Source organism: Bos grunniens, chromosome 2 (assembly GCF_055505025.1).
Source record: "Bos grunniens cultivar Pamir isolate PY7600 chromosome 2, Bosgru_T2T1.0, whole genome shotgun sequence".
NCBI classification, from domain to species: Eukaryota; Metazoa; Chordata; class Mammalia; order Artiodactyla; family Bovidae; genus Bos; species Bos grunniens.
Window position 1 is genome coordinate 76705516 of NC_141166.1, and position 13984 is coordinate 76719499.

General features: G+C 41.5%; 1 protein-coding gene across 16 annotated transcripts in view; it reads left to right on the plus strand.

Annotated features, from left to right (window-relative positions):
- THSD7B (thrombospondin type 1 domain containing 7B) overlaps positions 1 to 13984 on the plus strand; it is a 1262144-nt gene that overhangs the window by 638268 nt on the left and 609892 nt on the right. For all 16 annotated transcript variants that reach the window (XM_086367910.1, XM_086367918.1, XM_086367926.1 and 13 more), the window contains one exon: positions 2931 to 3086. In XM_086367910.1, the coding sequence (XP_086224036.1) occupies positions 2931 to 3086 (156 nt within the window). The remainder of the gene's footprint in view (positions 1 to 2930; positions 3087 to 13984) is intronic.

The following is a 13984-nucleotide window of genomic DNA, read 5'->3' on the forward strand; positions in this document are numbered from 1 at the left end:
TGGGGATTGCACTGGTGGATTGGCCAGTTTCAAATACAGGACCCAACATCAAGTTCAGTGATTGTGACAGCAAGTGTCTGCTGAGTCATGGAGCTGAGAGTTTGGGGCATCTTCTAAGCGCTGATCATCAGATCCTCCAGGTCTAACTGGTGTTACAGGGAGACAGCCATGGCAAAGAGAAGCAGCAGTAAAGCATATCCAGGCTTGTTGAGGCTCATGGACTCATGAACATTTAATATCAGTTCACATTGGAAAATGGGCTCCCTGAGGACAGGGACCTTGTCTGTTTCACTCACTAATCTGGCTTCAGCATCTAAAAGAACCTCACACCTTCAGTGTTAACTCATGGAAGTACTTAGCTGTGTAGTTTGAATGTCTGATGATGAGGCCACCTTGTGCAGCGGTCCACAGCACAGATTCTGGGGCCAGGCCATTTTGTTCCAAATTCTGGCTCCACTGCTCACTGATTGGGAATGTGAGCAAGTGAGTAAATCATGTCTCAATTTACCTGTTTTAAATTAGGACTAATAATAATACACATCTCAAAGTTATGCAGGTTAAATGAATTGATGTTTATAACCAGTACCTGGCATGCACTGTAAATTTTTATTAAACAGCTGGATTAATCAGTTTACACTCTCCACTTCATTTTCCATCATTGACTTAGGTTTTGGTTTTGGAATTAAAGTTTGAGTTTATGAGAATACATGCTAACCAAACATGGGGCTGGGCCCAGATACACTTCTGTCTTAAGACCTCTGGCTGTGCACCTTTCCATTTATGCAATGCTCTGAAGCATCTCTTCCCAGCACTTCTGTTAAAATGCGATTTGACTTACCCTTCTTGACTGAGAGTTCCTTAAAAGCAGACAGCATCCAATAGGGCATGATTTAGACGGGTGCTCAGTAGTTTTGGAATGAATGTGTGATGCACTCAGTGAATGGCTGCCTTGTGATTATTTTACTCTTGGAGAAGGAGTTACAGACTTCTGCCTCTTCTCTCAGATTTTTCTTTACCTGCGTGCAGCCCATCAGTGTCATGTATGCATCCATAGTTCTGGTTACCCCATCCTCCCTGCCCAGCTGTTTTCTTTAGCCCAGTCTCTGAACATCAACATTCCTCAGCCTCAGGAAAACCTTTTACTCTCCCCCAATATCTGTTCTCTCTTCCTTTGTTTATCTTTTCCACATGGCTTGCAAGCTTTGACAAATCTTGCTTTTGCCACTCTCTGCTGCTGCTGCTAAGTCGCTTCAGTCGTGTCCAACTCTGTGCGACCCCAGAGATGGCAGCCCACCAGGCTCTCCCATCCCTGGGATTCTCCAGGCAAGAACACTGGAGTGGGTTGCCATTTTCTTCTCCAATGCGTGAAAGTGAAAAGTGAAAGTGAAGTCACTCAGTTGTGTCCAACTCCTAGCGACCCCATGGACTGCAGCCTACCAGGCTCCTCTGTCCATGTGATTTTCCAGGCAAGAGTACTGGAATGGGGTGCCATTGCCTGCCCCTCTCTAAGTCAGGTCAAATCCTTTTGATAAACTAAAAGAATTCCAAAACTTAAAGTGATAAACTCACTTGCTCACATTCCTAATCAATGAGCAGTGAAGCTAAAAAAATTAGTTGCAGACAAATCATTATTATTTTCCTTGACAACCTTTTGTTTTTCCCATTTACTCTCATAAACACCTCAAGCCCCTCCATTGTTCACTAGAGACACTTCTTTTCCAATGGGTTAGCACATCTCAGAGATAGTATTTTTTTATTTTGATTTTGCTTTGGTTTACATTCAAAGTTCTGCTGATCAGAGCTGTGATTTTTTGCCATCTCTATCTGCATCTTATGTAAAGAGTGAGGAAGCAAAATAGATCAGGTGGTTTACCACCCTATTGTCTCATACCAGTCTCCATCTTTGAAGTATTTCTGATCTGCTTAACTGGAGAGAAGTGCTATATAGGAAATATTTCAACCATAGTACAAGGCAATCTGTAAGATAAAACCATCTGATCTTAAACCATTGGCTCACAAACTGAATTGCTCTAAAACTTGCTTATGTGGGATCACACTGTGCAAGTGTAGCTATGCATTTGGGTGTTCTTTTATTGGGTCATTTTGGAGTATTGCTATCCATGCTCCTAATATATTATAATCTCCATATGGATCAGGATCCTATCTTCTTCATCTGTGTATTTCCATGGTTCCCAGAATGGGTCTGCCTAGAGAGGACACTTGACAAGCACCACCACTGGACAGATGGGTGCTGCCTCCCGCAGTGACCCAGTTCTGGGCTTCTCTGGGTGCAGGAGCACATCAGGAAGACCCGGAAGTTTCCTAGTTGGCATTCCCTGTGGCTCCTCAGGCACTCCTTGTGCCTCTGGGTTGCTTCACTAATGAAACTGACTTCTAGGGGCTAATTCTGAAGTCACAGATCCTGATTTTTCTTTTTATTCTAAGAGCCATTTTTCTTCTGTGTCTTCAAGAGCTCCACCACTCCGGGGAGTAATAGCAGTAGATTGGTTATGCTAAACACCCCACCTCGGGGTTTGATTTTGAATTTTTCACAGCAACTCAGTCATTTGTATAGTCGAGATAGATTCATCTCGAAGATTCACAGAGCCACGTAATTTTTTTTTAATTCATAACTCTAGATAATTTGTACCTAAATTGCTAGTCCTCTCTTGGATTCCCAGGGAACACTCTGTCAAACAGAAAACTTAAATGCATGCCCTTTGTCACTGTCTTTTCTTGCCTTTCCTCACCCCAAATGCTAATAATGTAGAGCTAAGTAGCACATATTGGAAGAGTGTTGATATTTTGTTTGCATATAAACTGTGTAACCACAAAGCTGATGTGAGCAAGGCAGGTACACAAATAGACAGGGAAAATTCTAGGGATGTTCAGAGAATGTGACTCCGGCCATTCTTTTCTCATCCATGCAGTCTCTAGACCTGTGGCAAAGACATTATGTTTGGGACCTGCCCCTTCGGCCTCTCAGCTCTGCAATATCCCTTGCTCTACAGACTGTATAATGTCTTCCTGGTCGGCCTGGGGCCTGTGTGTCCATGAAAACTGCCGTGATCCTCAGGGGAGAAAAGGTGAGTGCCTTGTTTACATGTGCTTCAATTCCTCAGTGCACACAGATTTATTCTGGTTGCTGAAAAGCTCCTTAAGTTTGCTTAGGACAATATTTGTCTATAAAATGTAGATAAGTAGCTCTGACAGCATTCAGTTATTAAGCAGACATTGGGGATACTTCTTTGGAGCACAGTATTCCACTTTAGTTGACCTTTTAATTAGGCTTATAGTTGATAAAGTGATTATTATGCAAAAATGATGTAACTTAACTCTGCAAGACATTTGGTGCTGACCAAAACACCTAGAAGACACTTAGTTCACACCAAAATGTCCTTGATAGTTTCTCCTGGCCAAAACATCCATCAGCATACTTGGTCCATGTTGCCTAGGTTTGGTTGGGAATAAATTTCAAGGACCTTTTGCCTTGCACCAAATGTCTTATGGATATTTTGGGCCAAAGCAGATATTTGCTAACCATAATGTAATGTTTTTAACATATAATGTTTATACTACAGAAATTAGACATGGCTTCTGTAATCACATCAAGAAGCAACTGTTTTGTATATATTTTTTATTTTTAGATTTCCAAAGGCTGAATCACATGCTCAACTTGATGTTATGGTTCAAATTTTCATGGAGGGCACTTATTGTTGTTTCCTTTTTTGATGCTGTCCTCAAGCTTAAACAGAATCTTCAAACTTTGTGTCCTTGTTTAACTGTGTAGGTCTCGGCAATCTTGTTTTCTTTTGTTTGCTGTTATATACACATCTGCATCTTCAAACATTCATCTTTGGTGACATCTTTTGTTGACCTTTCAGTTTGTATTGATATCATGCTCTCTTCAATGGCAGTGCTAGAAAGAAATACTACGTTTAGTAAGAGAAATGAGATCCAAGGGCATTCTACAAGTTTGTTGTGCTTAGCACTAGCATGTTAAGCACTAATTCCTCCAGTTTTCCCATGCAAAGAAAAACTAAGGTGGCCAAGTGCATGATGCTACAGAACTGATGCCATCAGCTTAATTCTTTGTCCGTTTGAAAACCCACATTTCAGCACTCCCCACAGGGCTCACAGGCACACATGGGCATATCTAGGAAAATGGGGAGATATTGATTAAAGGGTACAAACTTCCAGTTATAAGATAAGTACTGTTTGAGGATCTAATGCCCAGAATGGTTTACTGTAGTTAACAGCAGTATATTATGTACTTATGTTCCTAAGTGAGTAAATCTTAAAAACACCCACCATACATATACACATAAGGAAATTTTTATTTTAGATAATAAATAATATAGAAAGAAGTATCTTCCTTAATAATTTCAGGGATTCCTGGAGTTGAATCTCATTGGCTGCTTTGTGTCATGTGCTCCTCTCTGATGCAAATACTCTGACTGCAGGATGTAGGACTGACCCAGCCAGGTCCTGAGCATGTGGCCACCACTGCAGGGATAACTCCACCCAAGTAAGGGAGGGACAACTCCCTTAAGGAAATTTGAGGTCCTGATACTGTAAGAAGGTAGAGCCAATGCAGGAGTCCAACTTAACAGATGTTTATTAACTGCTTTGTTCTGGCCCATAGAGGCTCTGTAACAATTCAGAAAATACTTCTTTTTCCAATTGTATGTTGCTATTTTGTTCACTTGAGCCAAATTTTCATAAAACCCTTTGTGAAAAACCACACTTTCAACCTTTATTTCAGTTTTCCTCTTCCGCATAACTCAGAACAGGTCTATGGAACTCATCTGGAGAACTCAAAATATTCCGGCTCTTTCTTTCATTCACCCCATTTGTCCAAGATGCTTTTATGCCAGACATCTTCAGCGTTGGCTTGTATCCCTCTCTTGTATAAGTCAGCTCTGACAAAGGCACTGTGGTGCACTGTCGGACATCACCTGCTGTGGTTAAATTGTGTTCTCCAGAAAGATACGTTCAGTACCAACCCCTGGGACGTGTGAACATGCCCTTATTTAGAAATAGGGTTATTGGAGAAGTAATCACGTTGAAATGAGGTCATATTAGATTAGGGTAGGCCCTATTCTAATGACTGACATCCTTACACAAAGAGGAACATCTGGACACACAGCTACACTCAGAGCGGAGTGCCTTATAAAGACACTGAAGATGCAAAGAGAAGGTCACATGAAGACAGAGACAGACATTAGTCGGGCCTGTACCAGCCAAGGATTGCTGGTAATTACTAGAAGCTAAGAGAGAGGCCTGTAAACAGTCTTTCCCTGGAACGTGGCTTCAGTCTTTCCCTTCAGAGGGAGCATGGCTCTACTGACACCTGGATTTGGTGCTTCTAGTCTCCAGAACTGTCAGGCAAATTGATGTTGTTTTATGTTATTCAGTTTATGGTATTTTATTTTGGTCATCCTAGGCAACTTTCATACTTCCCAACTTTGTGTCAGCATTTAGGCTTAGCGAGGATCCAACACTTCCTAAAATGCCAAGACCAGAGTGTAGAGAAGTAAAGAAATTATCCTAAGTCCTATAGTGACTTAATAATGGCCAAGCCAGGGCCAACATGCTGAGTCCAGTGTTCCTTCTAGCACTGGTTTCTTTAGTGATTCTTCTCATAAGTATAAAGAGGTTTGGATCAAGACAGAAGTCCAATACTGAGCTTAGAGGAAGCCCTCTGCCCATGGGAACCACTGGCTTGGGTATGAATCACTGTGCTGATGAAGGAGATACAGTGTGAGGCATGGGATTCAGTTTAGCTTCAGTGTGTCATCTTTAGAGAGAAAGGAAAAGTAGATTGCAGTTGTATGATAAGGGGAGGGTGTTCCAAGAACAGCTTGAGAGCACCAGCTAACTGGGATGTGTGCTTTTTGCCTTCGTCAATATATTTTTCAAAGAAAAGCTCAGCCTTTGGGACTGAAGGTAAGCACAGAGACAGAAAAACTTCTTACTTGAAGGTAGTAGTGTCATTAGCCACCTGCAGAGTATGGAGGCATGTTGGAGTTGATGAGAATTACTGAGGCTAAGTGACCTGCTCTAGGAACTAAGTAATCATAGCCAGGAGAGAGTATAAACCTCAGTGATTGTTATTGGAGTCTCAGAGTGTGCTCTTTCATAAATGTTTCACCAGAGCAGAGATAATTTTGGTTTTTAAGATCTTGCTAAAACCTTCCAGGACCACCTGCCTATCATCCCTCTTGGGAAGAATAACAAATAGAGTTTTCCCTCCAGGGAAATGATTCTCTGCCTGAAAGGAATCCAAGCGTGTTATGATAAGGCTAAGTTATCTTGTTATTTCTACCAAGTCATCGTGAGCATGAGTTCTGGGATCCTCTCAGTCTCAGCGTGTCCTGTGGTCCTGCCATGGTTTCTGCCAGAGTCTTTGATAGGCACATACTAAATGCAGTTGCGAATTCCACAGAGGCTAGAATACAGAGCTAATGCATTAAACATGACACAACTCTAGGATGTAAACTGAACTGCTTAGTTTCATATTTGAATTGCCTACCCCAAAGAAATGCAGTGAACCTCCTCACAGCAATCTGGGATAGTCATACTTTCCTAGATATTTTATACCCCTTTTTTGTGTGGATGGTGGAGGATTTGAGGAGAAAAAAACAACCACACCCACCAGTGCAAGACATAAATGTGTGATGCTGGAGGCTATGACTTTTTCTTCTCACTTGTCTTTTTTTTCCAATCACGTGTTATTGCTTTGGTTTGCTTCCTGTGTTCACATTAAAAAAAAAAAAAAAGTAGTAAAGGATGGGAAAGCAGGAAATGATTTATCTAATAGAATAAATTAGTTATTATAGAAATTATCTTCACGTGGCTGTTATTCTTAGGCCGACATCCTTCAATCAGGAATCCTCTGAGGTTTGTGGCTGTCAGCTGTTCAAAGTACATTAGAAAACCTGCCATTGTACACAGGCTTCACGCCTTCCATCAGCTCTGTGACAGGCAGACAAGGGGAACAGTGCTTGGCAGGCCAGTGCTTGTCAAGTGAAGCTAGAATGACTTTCAGAGGAATTTAAATTGGATCCGGTTTTATCATTCATTGCTTTATCTTTGATATTCTCCCAGAGAGTTATAATTAGAGATATATGAAAGAGAAATAACCTGGAAAACTTGCTGATTGGTGAACTCCATAGGTATAATGCATTTTTTAAAATTATTTTTGATACATGGACATATAGTTATATGACATCCTTGTCCTTTTACAGACACATTCTAGAAAGGCAACCTTGTGTACAGAAGTTTTTGTAAAGAGGAATTTGATGGAGGCTTCCTGATATGGTCTTACAATAGGGAATGCTTATGAGGTAGGACTCCAGAGAATCCTAAAGTAGCCCTTACCCCCACCCTATTATAAAACCTTGTTGCTTTTCAGTCGCTAAGTCACGTCTGACTCTTTGTGACTCTGTGGACTGCAAGACACCAGGCTCCTCCCAAAGTTTGCCCAGATTCATGTCCATTGAATCGGTGATGCCATCCAACCATTTCATCCTCTGCTGCCCACTTCTCCTTTTGCCTTTTCAGTCTTTCCTAGCATCAGGGTCTTTTCCAGTGAGTTAGGTCTTCGCATCAGGTGGCCAAAGTGTTGGAGCTTCAGGATCAGTCTTTCCAATGAATATTCAGGGTTGGTTTTCTTTAGGATTGACTGGCACCTAACGGTCTAAAAATCCCCATAGGAAAAGACACTATGAAACAGAACCTGTGACCATCTTTATGAATACAGTCTTTTATGCTCTCAGACAAATCAATTTAGATAATATGCTAAAGTAGGGAAATGCTGACATGTTTTAGATCTTATGTAACAATGACGGAAAAAATTTTCATTTCCATCTGTGCCTCCTAGAAAGTTCCACCATTATGAGAAGTCTGTGAAATAAGTTTGCTTTGTTACAGATTAAATGTAAGATATATTTTTTCTCTTTCCTTTTTTCCATGTTTGTGTGTGTTGGAGCTTGTAGGGGGCTATGCCTATTTCTCATTCTGAACATTGAGGGTTCTCATGCTCATGATCTTTGGCTTCTTATTCTCTGTATTCATAACAGGGTGTCAACTTATAATAATACTATAAAATGCAACACTTACAGAAATGGTAGCTGATAAGAGCTGGAATCAAAGATTCAATCTGCTCAGGTTCTTTGACTCAGAGTTGTTCCCCAGTGTCCAGGGCTGCAGAGTTCAGGAGCAAATGGAATGCTTAGAGAATAAACTTCTGTATTTCATCTTTGGTCAACCTGCTGGGTATTGCTTCAAGCCTGTCCTGGTGGAGTTGGAAGGGGACAAATGTTGGCCATGGTGGTTTCATAGAAGCTCACGTGGACACTTGTGGGCTATAAGCATGTGAAGATATAGGTTCTTACACCTGGATTGACCCTCCAGAGCCCCCTTCCATTTTTCTATGGCTTCGATTAAAAACATTGACCCGTCTTCTAGCATTCGTGCTTCTTTCGCTGTCTTGCCCCATCTCACAAATCATTCTTTTCTAATTTTCCTCAGTAGAATATGCACTAAAATACTAGATTACATACTAAATCCTCGGGTCCAAAGGGGAAAAAAACCCCTCAAATATTAGTTTCACTAAAGGTGAACTTAAGCTCTGGTCAGAAAGTAATGATTAGAACTCTTTCTTGCTACCCAGCACCTAACATTCAGCTATCTAATCTGTACAACTTTATTTTAAGGAAATGATACATGGTAACTTTCATATTCACTGTTTGAAGTGGGGCTAGAACATGTCATAAAGTGCTGAATTGAATCCTTTCTTGTAAAGAGGTCACAGATCAAGAAGACCTCAGCTGGATTTCATACATATCCATTTTTTATTGAGGTGTAGTTGATTTACTATATTGTTCTAGTTTCAGGTATATAGCAGGGCTTTACACATATACATGTATATACAGTTAAGTGTATGTATATATATGTGGTTATATATGTATGTATATATGTGTGCATGTATATATTCTTCAGATTCTCTTCCTTTATAGGTACACAATATTTGCAAAATATTGAGTATAGTTCCCTATGCTATACAGTAAGTCCTGTTGATTATCTATTTTATATATAGTATTATGTATATGTTAATCCTAGCCTAATTTATCCTTATACATACATCATTTAATCAGCAATGTGCCATAGGAGAAGTTATAAGGTATCATCTAGTCTTAATTTTCACATGTGTAAATGAGAATAGTAACTAATGACATAGTTTAGGGGATTCATTGATTTTGTGTAATAGAACTTAAGTGGCTTGGTGTAGGGTAGATGCTTAGTTAACATATGTGCTCTTTGCCTTCTTGGACTGTATGCTCTGTGAAAAGTGGGTTTGTGTTTTCTGTTCCTCCTGTGACTACCCATGGTATATTACTCTGATCTACATATGGCAATTAATGTATATTGAGTGATACTCTGTGATTAGTATGAAATTCAGCAAATGAAGCTAAGTGGTTGGCTGGCCCCAGCCACCATGGACTTGGCAGTTTTGTATCTTTCAGAACAGAAGCTCCCCGGGGAAGCCTGACATCTGTTGCAGCCATGAACACCAATGTGTGATTAAAGCTAAGTGCTAACAAGAGAATCCAAGGTTTTTGTTTTATGCTGAGCTTGTGCTTTGATGTGAGCCTGGTTAGAGTCAGGACAAGGGCAACACAAATGAAAAAGTGAAAGAATTTATTGACTGAGGAGATATAATCTATAGATTTATGGTGAGATGGATGCAACTGGATTTATAGAGGAAAGCTGCACCTGCCCCTCAATGGGGTTGAGCTCTGGGTAATAGGACAGCCAGCCTTCCCCTGTAAAGATGGCTAAGTTTCTGGGCCGATTGTCAAACATCATAAATCATGGAGACCCAGGCCGCGTCCTGCTCAAAGATATAAACTTAAAACAAGTGCAGGCATAAGACAATAAATAAGCAGCATGTGGGTCTTACGTGAAAGAACAGAGGTCATCCAAGTTGTGTGGCAGGGAGGGCTCAGAAGTCACTGTAGGTTGATGTTCATCAAGTAGAGCTCAGTCCTGTATTTTTCCTGCCGCTCTTCTCAAGGTGGCCTGGGAAGGGAGCTGACCTCTTCTGCAGGTTTTATTTTGACTAATTAATGACATAGGCTTGGAGGTGTGAAGTGTGGTAGAAGCTATCTACTGCTTTAATTACCTCTGACCTTAATACTGTCCATGCCTGGAGGATATGGTCTCTGATTGACTGAATGATGCCTCCCCACAGGTGACCATTCCACAAAGTAAGAGTCTAATAGTCTTTTGTAAAGGGGGCTGATGGGTTAGCCCTAGACAAAACAAATAAAGCCCTTAGGACTGTGTCTCTAAAACACTTACCCAACCCTGCAATATTCTAAGGGAGCTCGGCTCCCTCTTGTGGCCTAAAAACATGTGTCCATTTGTTCCATCCTCCTTGACTACTTTATAGGAGCCAGTCTTTTGCCAACTACATCTTGAGCTTTCTATCCTTCCTTGTGGGAAAATAGACACAGCCCTGCTAAACTGATGTACAACTGGCTTAGTTACTGCTCATGCACCCAAACTTGCCTTTCTCCCCTTCTCTTGTGGGAAGGATTGTGGGGTATCACAGTCTTTGGCTCTGAGTTCAGTGTTCTCAGGCATTCTATCTTCCTAGCTAAGTCTATCTGCCTACCTATCTATCTTTTTATATCTTTACCTATCCCAAGAAATAATCTCAAGATGCTATTATGTAATAAGATTGGGTTTCATTTTTTTTGAAAGAGGAGTTAAATCTGTTGATTGAATTTGGACAATGAAAGGATGGACAGTAAAATATGAGATCCATGGGAGGTAAGCCTAGCTCTTTTTTTAAAACAAGATATATTTATGTATTTATTGGCTTGTGCTGGTCTTAGTTGTAGTACGTGGGATCTTTGCTCCTTGTTGTGGCACACTGGACATTTAATTGCAGCATGTGGGATCTTTCAGTTGACCTGTGTGTGCACGAGTTCAATCACTAAATCATGTTGGATTCATTGCAACCTCATGGACTGTAGCCCACCAGGCTCCTCTGTCCATAGGACTTTTTAGGCAAGAACACTGGAGTAGGTTGCCACTTCCTTCTCCAGGGGATCTTCCCGACCCAGGGATTGAACCCATGTCTCTTGTTTCTCCTATATTAGTAGGTGGATTCTTTACCCCTGGGTCACCGGGGAAGCCCTCTTTAGTTGCAGCATGTGGGATCTAGTTCGCTGACCGCTGATGGAACCTGGGCCCCTTACATTGGGATTGTGGAGTCTTAGCCACTAGGCCACCAGGGAAGTCCCGGGCCTAACTTTTAGAAGTGATATATCCTGAAGGCAAGAAATGGAAAACTAAAAAACAAAAGGGTTGCATCTTGTTCTCTGTCACATTTTAAAACTTATGTGGCTTTTAAAAACATAAATTTGTTTCCATCATTTAAAAATAGATTTCATATGAAAACTGAACATAGCTTGGACTTCTGGTGTCTTAGAATCAGAAGATTTGACAACAGAGGGTTCACATTTTCCTGTGGTAACTGTCAGTGGAGCCTGACTGAAATCCGTACACTTTAAATTCAGCACATGTCCTCCATTTTACCACAGACTTCACCACTTCCTACAGTCTTGTGGTTGACCCATATCCCTCCATTTGTATCTGATGAGTTTGTGACTCTGTAGGCATGTAGCATGGAAGGTCCATTCACATCCTTATTATGGCATAACTTTTGTCCCTAGTTCCACAAAACATTTTTGAAAAACTGAGTAGTTGTCCAGAGACCTATGTCTAGCTAGGGTGGGGCATGCAGCCCCCAATAGTCCTGCCTTCACAGGGCAGGCTGACCTGGAAATGTCAAGGGAGCAATGCAGGGAACTCTCAAGGCCTGAAACAGTGACCAGGAATGTGTCCAAATGTAGATGTATTTCACCTTCATACAGACTAATCAGATCAGGTCAGATCAGTTGCTCAGTTGTGTCCGACTATTTGCGACCCCATGATTCGCAGCACGCCAGGCCTCCCTGTCCATCACCAACTCCCGGAGTTCACTCAGACTCACGTCCATCGAGTCAGTGATGCCATCCAGCCATCTCATCCTCTGTCGTCCCCTTTTCCTCCTGCCCCCAATCCCTCCCAGCATCAGAGTCTTTTCCAATGAGTCAATTCTTCTCATGAGGTGGCCTAAGTACTGGAGTTTCAGCTTTAGCATCATTCCTTCCAAAGAACTCCCAGGGCTGATCTCCTTCAGAATGGACTGGTTGGATCTCCTTGCAGTCCAAGGGACTCTCAAGAGTCTTCTCCAACACCACAGTTCAAAAGCATCAATTCTTCGGCGCTCAGCCTTCTTCACAGTCCAACTCTCACATGCATACATGACCACAGGAAAAACCATAGCCTTGACTAGATGAACCTTTGTTGGCAAAGTAATGTCTCTGCTTTTGACTATGCTATCTAGGTTGGTCATAAATAAGAATGTGAAAAACAGTAACAAAAGAACATGGGGTTTATCTATGTTCAGGCTATTTCTCTGTTGTTGTGTAGTCACTAAATCATGTCCAGCTCTTTTGTGACCCCATGGACTGTAGCCTGCTTGGCTCCTTTGTCCATAGGATTTCCCAGGCAAGAATACTGGTGTGGGTTGTCACTTCCTTCTCTGGGGGACCTTCCCACCCAGCTATCAGGAATCTGTGAGTCTTCATTTATTTGTACCGGTTTACTGATACCCTTGAACATTTGCTGCTTATTAGTGCATTTGATTCTGCCTGGCCTCTTCAACTCCTAGACTGTAAACTCTTGGAAGACAGATTTCCTGCTCTAGTTCTTTTCCCTTCTGTCTTTTGTTCTTCCCCTTATCTTCCAATTTCCCATAAAATAAAACACATTAAAAGAATATGTGGTTTTGATCTTTCAGTTAGTTCAGCCGATTATTCATGTCCAAATTTTTGCGACCCCATGGACTGCAGCATACCAGGCTTCCCTGTCCATCACTAACCCCTGGAGCTTGCTCAAACTCGTGTCTGTTGAGTCGGTGATGCCATCCAACCATCTCATTCTCTGTTGTCCCCTTTTATTCTTGCCTTCATTCTTTCCCAGCATCAGGATCTTTTCCAATGAGTCAGTTCTTTGCATCAGGTGGCCAAAGTACTGGGGCTTCAGCATCAATCCTTCTAATGAAGCAGTTCAGTTAAGTTCACTTAGTCATGTCTGACTCTTTGTGATCCCATGGACTGCAGCACACCAGACTTCCCTGTCCATCACCAACTCTTTCAGCTTGCTCAGACTCATGTCATTGAGTCAGTGATGCCATTCCAATGCATATTCAGGACTGATTTCCTTTAGGATTGACTTGTTTGGTCTCCCTGCAGTCCAAGGGATTCTCAACAGTCTTCTCCAATTTCACAGTTCAAAAGCATCAATTCTTTGGTGTTCACCTTTCTTTATGGTCCAACTCTCACATCCATATGTAACTACTGGAAAAACCATAGCTTTGACCAGACAGACCTTTGTTGGCAAAGTAAGGTCTCTGCTTTTTAATATGCTGTCTAGGTTGGTCATAGCTTTTCCTCCAAGGAGCCAAATGTCTTTTACTTTCATGGCTGCAGTCACCATCTGCAGTGATTTTGGAGTCCGAGAAAATAAAATCTGTCACTGTTTCCATTGTTTCTCCATCTATTTGCAATGAGATGATGGGACCAGATGCCATGATCTTAGGTTTTTGAATGTTGAGTTTTATGCCAGCTTTCTCACTCTCTTTCATTTTCATCAAGAGGCTCTTCAGGTCCTCTTTTCTTTCTGCCATAATGGTGGTATCGTCTTCATATCTGAGGTTATTGATATTTCCTCTGGCAATCTTGATTCCAGCTTGTGCTTCACCCAGTCCAGCATTTTGCATGATGTACTGTATATAAGGTGAATAAGCAGGTTGACTTATATGATTGATGTAATCTTTTCCTATTTGGAACCAGCCTGTTGT